Source organism: Hyla sarda, chromosome 3 (assembly GCF_029499605.1).
Source record: "Hyla sarda isolate aHylSar1 chromosome 3, aHylSar1.hap1, whole genome shotgun sequence".
Taxonomy (NCBI): Eukaryota; Metazoa; Chordata; class Amphibia; order Anura; family Hylidae; genus Hyla; species Hyla sarda.
Genome location: NC_079191.1, coordinates 7005647 through 7020885, shown reverse-complemented (window position 1 = coordinate 7020885; position 15239 = coordinate 7005647). Strand labels below are relative to the sequence as shown.

The window sequence follows — 15239 nt, the reverse complement described above, 5'->3', positions numbered from 1 at the left end:
TAGTGTATCCCTCCCTTTAGATACAATAGTCTGTCCATGTATCACGTAGTGTATCCCTCCCTTCAGATACAGAAGTCTGTACATGTATCATGTAGTGTATCCCTCTCTTTAGATACAATAGTCTGTACATGTATCACGTAGTGTATCCCTCTCTTTAGATACAATAGTCTGTACATGTATCACGTAGCGTATCCCTCTCTTTAGATACAATAGTCTGTATATGTATCACGTAGCGTATCCCTCTCTTTAGATACAATAGTCTATACATGTATCACGTAGTGTATCCCTCCCTTTAGATTCAATAGTATCAGCCTTCGGCTGTCCTTGCATACTGGAAGTTGCAGTTTTGCAACAGCTGGAGGCACCCTGGTTGGGAATCGCTGCTCTTTCTATATGGGAAGTGACATATAGATGTTCTAAGAGAAGATTCTTGTTCTCAGCGTTATAGGAATGTCATGTGACCTGCACACATGAAATACAGGATTCATTTGTGACGTAAACCAGGGCTAGACAAATCCCAGGCGCCAAGTCGACACGGCGACTAAGAATTCCATAGTGGCCACCAGGTTTTTGACAGCACCTTGACAATAGGGGTTGGCCATCTTTAAATAAACTTTTACTTACATCAGTCCCCGTTTGAACATTCTGCCTGCAGTTGGCGCAACATGAGAAGAGGTCAGGTGACCGCCGCAGCAAATCAGAAGCCTCATCCACCGCTTAGGTAACACCCGCGCAACAACCGATACATTCACCGCTGAGCGCCATGTGATGCTGAACAACGGGGGCAGAACAGGGTATCAGCATGGGAACAAAGGCGGAGGAAAGAACTTTATTTACTTGAGGGGAGAGTAATAACTGACACACAGAGAGAAGACAAGGGGACACTAATGACCGTGACACCAGGGAGAGATGAGGGGACACTAATGACCGCGACACCAGGGAGAGATGAGGGGACACTAATGACCGCAACACCAGGGAGAGATGAGGGGACACCAATGACCGCGACACCAGGGAGAGATGAGGGGACACCAATGACCGCGACACCAGGGAGAGATGAGGGGACACCAATGAGCGCGACACCAGGGAGAGATGAGGGGACACCAATGAGCGCGACACCAGGGAGAGATGAGGGGACACCAATGAGCGCGACACCAGGGAGAGATGAGGGGACACCAATGAGCGCGACACCAGGGAGAGATGAGGGGACACCAATGAGCGCGACACCAGGGAGAGATGAGGGGACACCAATGAGCGCGACACCAGGGAGAGATGAGGGGACACCAATGAGCGCGACACCAGGGAGAGATGAGGGGACACCAATGAGCGCGACACCAGGGAGAGATGAGGGGACACCAATGACCGCGACACCAGGGAGAGATGAGGGGACACCAATGACCGTGACACCAGGGAGAGATGAGGGGACACCAATGACCGTGACACCAGGGAGAGATGAGGGGACACTAATGACCGTGACACCAGGGAGAGATGAGGGGACACTAATGACCGTGACACCAGGGAGAGATGAGGGGACACTAATGACCGTGACACCAGGGAGAGATGAGGGGACACTAATGACCGTGACACCAGGGAGAGATGAGGGGACACTAATGACTGACACAGGAAGAGATGAGGGGACACTAATGACTGACACAGGAAGAGATGAGGGGACACTAATGATTGTGACACAGGGAGAGATGAGGGGACACTAATGACTGTGACACCAGGGAGAGATGAGGGGACACTAATGACTGACACAGGAAGAGATGAGGGGACACTAATGACTGACACAGGAAGAGATGAGGGGACACTAATGATTGTGACACAGGGAGAGATGAGGGGACACTAATGACTGTGACACAGGGAGAGATGAGGGGACACTAATGACTGTGACACAGGGAGAGATGAGGGGACACTAATGACTGGCACAGGGAGAGATGAGGGGACTATAACGATTGTGACATCAAGAAATGATGAGGGGACAGTAATGATCGTGACACGAGGAACAGATGAGGGGACCCTCATGACCGTGACACCAGGGACAGATGAGGGGACACTAATGATCGTGACACCAGGGACAGATGAGGGGACCCTCATGACCGTATCCAGTGAACAGACCCCTAAAGGGGCATCTGGGAAAGTAAGAAAATTTCACCACCAGAAACTTTAACAAGCAAACTTAAAGGGGACCTCTCATCAAAAAAGATTTTCATATATTATAGATTAATGTATGCAGAATAACTTTCCAATAGCGTGTTATTAAAAAATATGCTTCTTTCTATTAAATTTTCCATTTTGAAAAGTGACCACTAGAGGTCTCCCTACCAGTCCTGCCCACAAGCCTTTTCTTATAGATTCCAGACTCAGGCTGGAGTCCTAAATCTCAGACTGCAGCCAGGACACAGACAAGCTCAGCACTGCTCCCTGGCAGGGAGCAGTGCAGAGCCTCTCTGTGTCCCGGCTGCAGTCTGAGATTTAGGACTCCAGCATGAGTCTGAAATCTATAAAAAGAGGACTGGTAGGGAGACCCCTAGTGGTCACTTTTTCAAAATGGAAAATGAAATAGAAAGAAGCATATTTTTTAATAACACGCTATTGGAAAGTTATTCTGCATACATTAATCTATAATATATGAAAAGTTTTTTTGATGAAAGGTACCCTTTCTCCTGCCCTCCAGCATAAAAAAAAAAAAAAAAAAAAAAAAAAAAAAAAAAAACACTGAGAATGCAACCTTCCAAAAGGTGTAACAATTCGTCACACTAACATCTTGTGTAACCACTAATCTATGACGTCTGGAGCCTTACAAAATATGTCTAGGACCCCGGAGAATGTTGAGGGCCCTCAAGTCCTTCATGTTGTAATGTGAAATATCGTCATGATAGACCAGTGTTTCCCAACCCAGGTGCCTGCAACCGTTGCTAAACTGCAACTCCCAGCATGCCCGGACAGCCAACGGCTGTCCGGGCATGCTGGGAGTTGTAGTTCTGCAACAGCTGGAGGCACCCTAGTTGAGAAACGCTGATAGAGAGAGGAGAGCTCGGCTACCAGCTTGCAGATAGCAATCCCCGGAGTTGAGCGGTGATAAGATAACAGGAGCGCACACTATTATAAACACTATTATCACTCGCGTGTATCACAGAGGCGTCTGTATAGGTTACCGATTGTGATATATATATATATATATATATATATATATATATATATATATATATATATATACACATATATACACACACACACACACACACACACACACACACACACCGTGAGAACAGACATCTGTATACACTGCTGCGGCTACAATGTATGGCTGCCGCGTTCTAACAGATCATCTCGCTTCGTAGACGACAGTCGATGACTGCTATCAGTGATCACATGAATGGTGACCATTTAACCCCTTCAATAGCAATTGCAGGATTTAAGGGGAATGCAGGCCCAGACTGAAGACTTCTCTCAGAATCGTTACAATGTATCCACCCGACGCCTGACTGATACAAGTCAGAGAAATGTCTAGACTGGATACAAGTGCAACAAACCCAATTGTGTCCTGGCCTGAGCTCCTTGTCATGTGAGAACCCCAGTCCTGAATATTAAAAATAGAACAAGTGTCCTACAGAAGAGGACCCTGTCCTGCGAGGATGTCACCTCCAGTGTCCTACAGAAAAGGACATGTCCTGTGAGGATGTCACCTCCAGTGTCCTACAGAAGAGGACCTGTCCTGCGAGGATGTCACCTCCAGTGTCCTACAGAAGAGGACCTGTCCTGCGAGGATGTCACCTCCAGTGTCCTACAGAAGAGGACCTGTCCTGCGAGGATGTCACCTCCAGTGTCCTACAGAAGAGGACCTGTCCTGCGAGGATGTCACCTCCAGTGTCCTACAGAAGAGGACCTGTCCTGCGAGGATGTCGCCTCCAGTGTCCTACAGAAGAGGACCTGTCCTGCGAGGATGTCACCTCCAGTGTCCTACAGAAGAGGACCTGTCCTGCGAGGATGTCACCTCCAGTGTCCTACAGAAGAGGACCTGTCCTGCGAGGATGTCACCTCCAGTGTCCTACAGAAGAGGACCTGTCCTGCGAGGATGTCACCTCCAGTGTCCTACAGAAGAGGACCTGTCCTGCGAGGATGTCACCTCCAGTGTCCTACAGAAGAGGACCTGTCCTGCGAGGATGTCACCTCCAGTGTCCTACAGAAGAGGACCTGTCCTGCGAGGATGTCACCTCCAGTGTCCTACAGAAGAGGACCTGTCCTGCGAGGATGTCACCTCCAGTGTCCTACAGAAGAGGACCTGTCCTGCGAGGATGTCACCTCCAGTGTCCTACACAAGAGGACCTGTCCTGCGAGGATGTCACCTCCAGTGTCCTACAGAAGAGGACCTGTCCTGCGAGGATGTCACCTCCAGTGTCCTACAGAAAAGGACATGTCCTGCGAGGATGTCACCTCCAGTGTCCTACAGAAGAGGACCTGTCCTGCGAGGATGTCACCTCCAGTGTCCTACAGAAGAGGATCTGTCCTGTGATGATGTCACCTCCAGTGTCCTACAGAAGAGGACCTGTCCTGTGAGGATGTCACCTCCAGTGTCCTACAGAAGAGGACCTGTCCTGTGAGGATGTCACCTCCAGTGTCCTACAGAAGAGGACCTGTCCTGTGAGGATGTCACCTCCAGTGTCCTACAGAAGAGGACCTGTCCTGCGAGGATGTCACCTCCAGTGTCCTACAGAAGAGGACCTGTCCTGCGAGGATGTCACCTCCAGTGTCCTACAGAAGAGGACCTGTCCTGCGAGGATGTCACCTCCAGTGTCCTACAGAAGAGGACCTGTCCTGCGAGGATGTCACCTCCAGTGTCCTACAGAAGAGGACCTGTCCTGCGAGGATGTCACCTCCAGTGTCCTACAGAAGAGGACCTGTCCTGCGAGGATGTCACCTCCAGTGTCCTACAGAAGAGGACCTGTCCTGCGAGGATGTCACCTCCAGTGTCCTACAGAAGAGGACCTGTCCTGCGAGGATGTCACCTCCAGTGTCCTACAGAAGAGGACCTGTCCTGCGAGGATGTCACCTCCAGTGTCCTACAGAAGAGGACCTGTCCTGCGATGATGTCACCTCCAGTGTCCTACAGAAGAGGATCTCTCCTGTGAGGATGTCACCTCCAGTGTCCTACAGAAGAGGATCTCTCCTGTGAGGATGTCACCTCCAGTGTCCTACAGAAGAGGACCTGTCCTGTGAGGATGTCACCTCGAGTGTCCTACAGAAGAGGACCTGTCCTGTGAGGATGTCACCTCCAGTGTCCTACAGAAGAGGACCTGTCCTGTGAGGATGTCATCTCCAGTGTCCTACAGAAGAGGACCTGTCCTGTGAGGATGTCACCTCCAGTGTCCTACAGAAGAGGACCTGTCCTGCGAGGAGGTCACCTCCAGTGTCCTACAGAAGAGGACCTGTCCTGTGAGGATGTCACCTCCAGTGTCCTACAGAAGAGGACATTCTGTGATGATGTCACCTCCAGTGTCCTACAGAAGAGGACCTGTCCTGTGAGGATGTCACCTCCAGTGTCCTACAGAAGAGGACCTGTCCTGTGAGGATGTCACCTCCAGTGTCCTACAGAAGAGGACCTGTCCTGTGAGGATGTCACCTCCAGTGTCCTACAGAAGAGGACCTGTCCTGTGATGATGTCACCTCGAGTGTCCTACAGAAGAGGACCTGTCCTGTGAGGATGTCACCTCCAGTGTCCTACAGAAGAGGACCTGTCCTGTGATGATGTCACCTCCAGTGTCCTACAGAAGAGGACCTGTCCTGTGAGGATGTCACCTCCAGTGTCCTACAGAAGAGGACCTGTCCTGTGAGGATGTCACCTCCAGTGTCCTACAGAAGAGGACCTGTCCTGTGATGATGTCACCTCCAGTGTCCTACAGAAGAGGATCTGTCCTGTGATGATGTCACCTCCAGTGTCCTACAGAAGAGGACCTGTCCTGCGAGGATGTCACCTCCAGTGTCCTACAGAAGAGGACCTGTCCTGCGAGGATGTCACCTCCAGTGTCCTACAGAAGCGGACCTGTCCTGTGATGATGTCACCTCCAGTGTCCTACAGAAGAGGACATTCTGTGATTATATCCTCTCCAAGGTTCAGAGATGAGGACATATCCTGTAAGGTTATCCTCAGGGACATGAGATTTCAATGTAGTCATAGGAAAAGCAGCAGAGTGCAGGAACCATAGAAAGATCATCTGTGACCATCTCATGACCAGTGCAGATTATCGCCCGTGTGACCACCATGAGAGCGTCACAGCTATCGACAGTTCACCCTTCACAGTCACATGACGAGAGACGGGCATGAATCCAAGCATTGGTATGAGAAGAGAGGCTCACAGCACTCGGCAACTGGATGCATTCACTTATTAAGCGTGCAGGTCAGAAATACTGAGCGTAAGGGACAGATGTTCAGCGCCAATTCATCATAGCCCTACTTCAGATAGTCCCTCCTCCGACTTTAACAGAAAATCCTAATAATAATCCCAAATATTTATACTAAAAACACCAGACGGGATTATGTAACCATCCCTGCTCTATAAACCTACAGACACTTCATCACACAGGAAAAGTCCTTAAATACGGCATCAACAGGAGCCAATCTGTGCCGGATGATCAGTCACATGACCTCCAGAAAAGCAGGAGCCCCCGATAAAGTGTGACCCCGAAACCTGCTGCATTCACTGTGACCATCCTGTATACTTCTAATGGGTTACCAGCCTAAGCCACTAGAGAGCTGCACGCGAAGAGACAGCCTAACCGACTAGAGAGCTGCACGCGAAGAGACAGCCTAAGCCACTAGAGAGCTGCACGCGAAGAGACAGCCTAACCGACTAGAGAGCTGCACGCGAAGAGACAGCCTAAGCCACTAGAGAGCTGCACGCGAAGAGACAGCCTAAGCCACTAGAGAGCTGCACGCGAAGAGACAGCCTAAGCCACTAGAGAGCTGCACGCGAAGAGACAGCCTAAGCCACTAGAGAGCTGCACGCGAAGAGACAGCCTAAGCCACTAGAGAGCTGCACGCGAAGAGACAGCCTAAGCCACTAGAGAGCTGCACGCGAAGAGACAGCCTAAGCCACTAGAGAGCTGCACGCGAAGAGACAGCCTAAGCCACTAGAGAGCTGCACGCGAAGAGACAGCCTAAGCCACTAGAGAGCTGCACGCGAAGAGACAGCCTAAGCCACTAGAGAGCTGCACGCGAAGAGACAGCCTAAGCCACTAGAGAGCTGCACGCGAACTAAGCCACTAGAGAGCTGCACGCGAAGAGACAGCCTAAGCCACTAGAGAGCTGCACGCGAAGAGACAGCCTAAGCCACTAGAGAGCTGCACGCGAAGAGACAGCCTAACCCACTAGAGACCTGCACGCGAAGAGACAGCCTAACCCACTAGAGACCTGCACGCGAAGAGACAGCCTAACCCACTAGAGACCTGCACGCGAAGAGACAGCCTAACCCACTAGAGACCTGCACGCGAAGAGACAGCCTAACCCACTAGAGACCTGCACGCGAAGAGACAGCCTAACCCACTAGAGACCTGCACGCGAAGAGACAGCCTAACCCACTAGAGACCTGCACGCGAACCTGCACGCGAAGAGACAGCCTAACCCACTAGAGACCTGCACGCGAAGAGACAGCCTAACCCACTAGACCTGCACGAGAAGAGACAGCCTAACCCACTAGAGACCTGCACGAGAAGAGACAGCCTAACCCACTAGAGACCTGCACGAGAAGAGACAGCCTAACCCACTAGAGACCTGCCTGCGAAGAGACGGCGGAAATGGCAAAAGGAGATCAGAGGAAGGGGGGGGGGGGAATAATGTCACAAGAGGATTAAGTATCGCATTAGAAAGGTAATCGTATGCCATTATGAAATTAAGTAATTTTAGGACTTATTTTGTCCGCGGGTACCCCTTGCGCTTTAGTTCCACACGAGGGGTACCCGCGGACATACTTTCACCCTTTGAGGGTACAGCCGTGAAAAAGGTTGAGAACCACTGGTCTTAGGCCGGGTTCACACCACGTTTTTGCATTACAGTTCCTGTATCAGGTTTTTGATTTAAAAAAAAAAAAAAAAGTGGATTCCTCAAAACCTGACTAAACTATCAAAATGATGTCCAGTTGCATCCGCTTAGGAAAAAACTGTATACATTTTTTACTTTTCCTCCATTACGAATGAAGTTTCACTTGTTTGATTGAAATTCCAAGAAAAAAAAAAACTGTGCAAAGTTCAAAAACTGTATGGTGAAAACCGGATGGAACCTTACGCACATACAGTTCTGTACGGTTCCCATTGACTCCAATGTTAGAAAAAAAAAAACGTATATGGTTTAAGGGTGCGTTCACACGCTAGTAGCAGGTTTCCCGCTGCGAGTTACGCTACCATTGATTTAAATGGGTCTGCGGACAGTCCGCAAATCTGACACTATTGAGGACTGTTTGTGGACCCATTCAAATCAATGGTAGCGCAACTCGCAGCAGGTTTCCCGCAGCGTGAAACCCGCTGCTAGTAATAGCTTGTGAATGCAGCCTAAGGGTGCATTTTCAGCGGATTTTACGCTGCAGATCCGTTGGTGAAGGGTCCGCTGTATGCTGGCTTTACATGTGCCTGCTGGTAGCGCCAATACGCCGCTACCAGAAGGCACACTGTGATGTGCGAGTCGCAGTATACTCACACATCGGGGGAGATCTCTGCCTAGCTCAGAGCAGGGAGAGCGGCCGCGATGCGCGTGTACGCCGCGCACATCGATGCAGTGTGTCTGCTCGGAGCGGCATATTACCGCTACCAGCAGGCACATGTAAAGCCAGCATAGAGCGGCCCTTCACCAGTGGATCCGCAGCTAAATACGCCGCGAAAATCCGTGCGTGTGGACGTACCCTAATACGGTTTTCTGTCCGGAAAAAAAATAATAAAAAAGTAAAGAATTGCATGGTTTGAAAAACGGAGACAACCGTATACATTATGGTGCATACAGTTTTGAACGGGAAGTCTATGTTCACGGTTTTCTGTACAGTTGCATACGTTTTTTTTTTTTTTTTTTTGTTCTTAAACCGTATGCCGAAACCGTATCGCAAAGTCGTGGCTAACCCAGAGACATGCATGAGAAGAGCCATCCTAAGGGTGCGTTCACACTGCGCTATCTACGCTCGCTGAATTCCGCGAGCGGAGATTCCGCCTGGTGGCCGACGCCGCCGGGGTTAGTTCGGCGCTAGGGCCGCGGGGCACTGAGCCATCACCATGGTGACGGCTATGCAGTGCTCGCGGAATCCGCGCAAAGAATGAACATGTTCTTTCCTTGCGCAGAAGAATTTCAGCGGCGGAATCGTCCGCCGCGGAAATTCCGCAGCGTGAATGGGTCTGGTGGAGACCCATTCACACTGATGTTAAGTTCACGGCGCTCGCGGAATTCCGTAGTGTGAACGCACCCTTAAACAGGTTTGTTACAAATGTATCCAGTCTAAATCCTCTGAGAGCTCTGAATTGTTACAATGTATCGGTTCTCATTACCTGGATACAATTGTAACTAATCCTCAGTAGCAAGAAGTACAGTAGTTGCTTTCTATGGTTTCCAGCCTATATGATGCCCCCAGATCACTGACAGCAAGCAGAGGTGTGATGCATTGAAATACAAAAGTATATCCGAAAGTTGCAGAACAACTTCTTATATAATGACGGAGAGGACGAGCCGGTGTATCCAGGTATTAGCGATAATATTTCATCACCGCAGGTCAGGTTACACTACATCCTAGGCGCCAACCTGCGGCTATTGCAAAACTACCACTCCCAGCATGCCCGGACAGCCGATGGCTGTCCGGGCATGCTGGGAGTTGTAGTTTTGCAACAGCTAGAGGGCCCCCGGTTGGAGATTTTAAAGGAGTACTCCGGTGAAAATCTTTTTTCTTTTAAATCAACTGGTGGCAGAAAGTTAAACATATTTGTAAATTACTTCTATTAAATTTTTTTTTAAATCCTTCCAGTACTTATTAGCTGCTGAATACTACAGAGGAAATTCCTTTCTTTTTGGAACACTGATGACATCACGAGCACAGTGCTCTCTGCTGACATCACTGTCCATTTTAGCAACCATGCATAGCAGATGCATGCTAAGGGCAGCATGGTGGCTCAGTGGTTTGCACTGCTGCCTTGCAGTGCTGGGGACTTGGGTTCAAATCCCACTAAGGACAACAATAAATAAAGCGTTATTATTATTATAATAACGTCAGCAGAGAGAACTGTGGTCGTGATGTCATCAGAGAGCATTCCAAAAAGAAAAGAATTTCCTCTGTAGTATTCAGCAGCTAATAAGTACAGGAAGGATTAAGATTTTTTAATAGAAGTAATTTACAAATATGTTTAACTTTCTGCCACCAGTTAATTTAAAAGAAAAAAGGTTTTCACCGGAGTACCCCTTTAAAGGCGATGTTCACACAATGTTATTTTCCATGGAGATAACACTCGCTCACACCCACAGCAGGGATCCCGGGCTCAGTGTCAGAATTCGGCTGCAGAAATACACGCGGGATTGTTGCGAAACTACAATTCCCATCACGCCCTGACAGCCGGGGGCACCATGGTAACAGCACTGAAGGACCTCAGGGCATGCTGGAAGTTGTAGTTCTGCAACCGCTGGAGAGCCACAGGTTGGAGAACATTCAATATAACCTTTTAGGGCCACAGTCATCCCATAAGAATTGTAGGTGCAATTAACCCAGTACAGACCCATTGCTGGGGCCACATTCACCCTTATAGGGCCACAGTTATCCCATAAGAATTGTAGGGGCAATTAACCCAGTACAGACCCATTGCTGGGGCCACATTCACCCTTATAGGGCCACAGTTATCCCATAAGAATTGTAGGTGCAATTAACCCAGTACAGACCCATTGCTGGGGCCACATTCACCCTTATAGGGCCACAGTTATCCCATAAGAATTGTAGGGGCAATTAACCCAGTACAGACCCATTGCTGGGGCCACATTCACCCTTATAGGGCCACAGTCATCCCATAAGAATTGTAGGTGCAATTAACCCAGTACAGACCCATTGCTGGGGCCACATTCACCCTTATAGGGCCACAGTTATCCCATAAGAATTGTAGGGGCAATTAACCCAGTACAGACCCATTGCAGGGGCCACATTCACCCTTATAGGGCCACAGTTATCCCATAAGTATTGTAGGGGCAATTAACCCAGTACAGACCCATTGCTGGGGCCACATTCACCCTTATAGGGCCACGGTTATCCCATAATGCTCATAGGGTGCAGGCATCCCAGTACAGACACATTGCTGGGGCCACATACACCCTATAGGGCCACAGTTATCCCATAAGAATTGTAGGGGCAATTAACCCAGTACAGACCCATTGCTGGGGCCACATACACCCTATAGGGCCACAGTCATCCCATAAGGATTGTAGGGGCAATTAACCCAGTACAGACCCATTGCTGGGGCCACATTCACCCTTATAGGGCCACGGTTATCCCATAATGCTCATAGCGTGCAGGCATCCCAGTACAGACACATTGCTGGGGCCACATACACCCTATAGGGCCACAGTTATCACATAAGGATTGTAGGGGCAATCACCTCAGTACCGACACATTGCTAGGGCCACAATACCCTATAGGGCCACAGTTATCCCATAAGAATTGTAGGGGCAATTAACCCAGTACAGACCCATTGCTGGGGCCACATTCACCCTTATAGGGCCACAGTTATCCCATAAGAATTGTAGGGGCAATTAACCCAGTACAGACCCATTGCTGGGGCCACATTCACCCTTATAGGGCCACGGTTATCCCATAATGCTCATAGGGTGCAGGCATCCCAGTACAGACACATTGCTGGGGCCACATACACCCTATAGGGCCACAGTTATCCCATAAGAATTGTAGGGGCAATTAACCCAGTACAGACCCATTGCTGGGGCCACATACACCCTATAGGGCCACAGTCATCCCATAAGGATTGTAGGGGCAATTAACCCAGTACAGACCCATTGCTGGGGCCACATTCACCCTTATAGGGCCACGGTTATCCCATAATGCTCATAGGGTGCAGGCATCCCAGTACAGACACATTGCTGGGGCCACATACACCCTATAGGGCCACAGTTATCCCATAAGAATTGTAGGGGCAATTAACCCAGTACAGACCCATTGCTGGGGCCACATACACCCTATAGGGCCACAGTCATCCCATAAGGATTGTAGGGATAATCATCCCAGTACAGACACATTGCTGGGGCCACAATACCCTATAGGGCCACAGCTATCCCATAAAGATTGTAGGGGCAATCACCTCAGTACCGACACATTGCTAGGGCCACAACACCCTATAGGGCCACAGTTATCCCATAAGGCTTGTAGGGATAATCATCCCAGTACAGACACATTGCTGGGGGCCTCTCTGTCCTTTCACTTTCTCATCTCAGGGTCCCAAAACCCTAGGACCTGTAGGAGTCCTGACAATGAAGGAGGATACAGCTGCAGGACATACAGGGAGCCCGGCCACCGGCTCTGCTGCTCCATTAAAGTGAATGGGGCCCTAGCACAGTGGAATATCTGGGGGAAGACCATCAGTGCTGCACCCCATTTATTCTAAGGAGGCTCCACTTATCAAAAATGATAGGGCCCCAAAAGGTGTGCAGGGGCCACTCCTTATCCTGAGTGAGGGGACCCCAAGGAGATCAGGGTCCCCTCAGGGGTCACAGGGAGCCCCAAACATCAGGGGCCACTCCTTATCCTGAGTGAGGGGACCCTAAGGAGATCAGGGTCCCCTCAGGGGTCACAGGGAGCCCCAAACATCAGGGGCCACTCCTTATCCTGAGTGAGGGGACCCTAAGGAGATCAGGGTCCCCTCAGGGGTCACAGGGAGCCCCAAACATCAGGGGCCACTCCTTATCCTGAGTGAGGGGACCCTTATGAGATCAGGGTCCCCTCAGGGGTCACAGGGAGCCCCAAACATCAGGGGCCACTCCTTATCCTGAGTGAGGGGACCCCAAGGAGATCTGGGTCCCCTCAGGGGTCACAGGGAGCCCCAAACATCAGGGGCCACTCCTTATCCTGAGTGAGGGGACCCTAAGGAGATCAGAGTCACCTCAGGGGTCACAGGGAGTCCCAAACATCAGGGGCCACTCCTTATCCTGAGTGAGGGGACCCTAATGAGATCAGAGTCACCTCAGAGGACAAAGTGGGGACACAGGTCACTTGGAATCGGAGCCGGGGCCCCACATGTGCACTATAAGGGAATGCATCTCAATCAGAGCAGGGGCCACAGTCCACCCAGGGGATATACTGGGTCATGTGACGTGGAGGGGCCACACTCCAACCAGGGGATATACTGGGTCATGTGACCTGGAGGGGCCACACTCCACCCAGGGGCCATGTTATCTGAAGGGGCCCCACATGTGTACTACAAGAGCCCTATGTATCCCCCTCCCTCACAGTTCACATGTCCAGGGGCCACACTCCTCCCTGGAGCCATGCTGGAGGGGCCACACTCCTCCCAGGAGCCATGCTGGAGGGGCCACACTCCTCCCAGGAGCCATGCTGGAGGGGCCACACTCCTCCCAGGAGCCATGCTGGAGGGGCCACACTCCTCCCAGGAGCCATGCTGGAGGGGCCACACTCCTCCCAGGAGCCATGCTGGAGGGGCCACACTCCTCCCTGGACTGAGCCGGGGCCCCCGTGTGTTCTCCCATGCAGGGGACGCCGGTCCTGTCACTCACCTTGTAGCGGTCGAAGCCGCTGAGCTGCTCCGGGGTGACGTACTCCCAGCACCGGGACATGGCGGCGGCTACACCGGCTCGTACTGACAGGAAGACGGCGCGGACGGGGAGCACGATACACCGAGCGGTGACGTCACGTCCGTAGTAGAGAAGCCGGGGGACTGGGCGGGGCCAGGCGCATCGACTGATTCTACAGAAGGGCGTGGGTGACGCCCCCTGTAGCCCCGCCCCCTGCGCGAGTCATGTGGAGTTAGGTGGGGACGACAAGTCCCAGCAGTCTGTGTTCGGGGCGGGAGTGCTGGGACGTGTAGTTCTTCACAGAATGGCCTCCCCCGGCTGCAGGGGAAGAATAACCGGATAGCAGACAGTCAGAAAAATAGAAGCTAAAATCTTATTGGTTGCTATGGGCAACGTTCCTAATATGGCGCCCACCTGTACCTCTGTGTGCAAAGTATGATAATAGTGTAACCCCCTGGGATTACTGTTGTGTTATCACCCTGCAATTACACGAAGTGTCCAGTAGATGGCAGACTGCACAAGCAAATCAACTGACAGCAAAGGAGGAGTCTGTACATGTGCTTGTAGCCATCTTGAAATTGTGTTCAGCAGAGGAGAGAAAGAGAAAGAGGACACAGAGGAAACAGTGTGTCAGGAACTCTGCCTTCCAGTGCTGGTTACCGGAAACCATCTGCGAGAAGTGAAGAGAAACTTAACCCCTTAAGAACGCAGGGTTTTTCCGTTTATGCATTTTCAATTTTTCCTCATCACCTTCTAAAAATCATAACGCTTTCAATTGTGCACATAAAATTCCATATTATGGCTTATTTTTTTGCGCCACCCATTCTTCTTTGCAGTGACATTTGTCATTTTACCCAAAAATCCACGACGAAACGGAAAAAAATTTATTGTGCGACAAAATTGAAGAAAAAATGTAATTTTGTAACTTTTGGGGGCTTCCGTTTCTACGCAGTGTATTATTCAGTAAAATTGACACCTTATCATTATTCTGTAGATCCATACGATTAAAATGATCCCCTACTTATATAGGTGATTTTGTCGGACTTTGGAAAAAATCATAACTACATGCAGGAAAATTTATATGTTAAAAATTCTCATCTTCTGACCCCTTTAACTTTTTTATTTTTCCGCATATGGGGCGGTATGAGGGCTCATTTTTTGCGTCGTGTTCTGAAGTTTTCAGCGGTACCATTTTGCATTGATCGGACTTTTTGAACGATTTTTATTAATTTTTTCATGATATAAAAAGTGACCAAAAATACGCTATTTTGGACTTTGGATTTTTTTGCGCGTACGCCATTGACCGTGCGGTTTAATTAACCATATATTTTTATAGTTTCGGACATTTCTGCACCCGGCGATACCACATGTTAATTTTTATTTGCAGTTTTTTGTTTTTTTTTTATGGGAAATGGGGGGTGATTCAAACTTTTATTAGGGAAGGGGTTAAATGACCTTTGGTTTTTTTTTACACTTTTTT

The 15239-nt window shown here is 50.0% G+C and overlaps 1 protein-coding gene across 2 annotated transcripts in view; it reads right to left on the bottom strand.

The window, feature by feature from the left end:
- Positions 1 to 14673, bottom strand: part of SELENOI (selenoprotein I) — a 44250-nt gene extending 29577 nt beyond the window's left edge. Inside the window, exon 1 of one of the 2 annotated variants that reach the window (XM_056562989.1) lies at positions 13742 to 14673. In XM_056562989.1, the coding sequence (XP_056418964.1) occupies positions 13742 to 13801 (60 nt within the window). In that variant the 5' untranslated portion in view covers positions 13802 to 14673. The remainder of the gene's footprint in view (positions 1 to 13741) is intronic. The other variant, XM_056562988.1, reaches the window with a different exon arrangement.
- Positions 14674 to 15239: the final 566 nt, after the last annotated feature.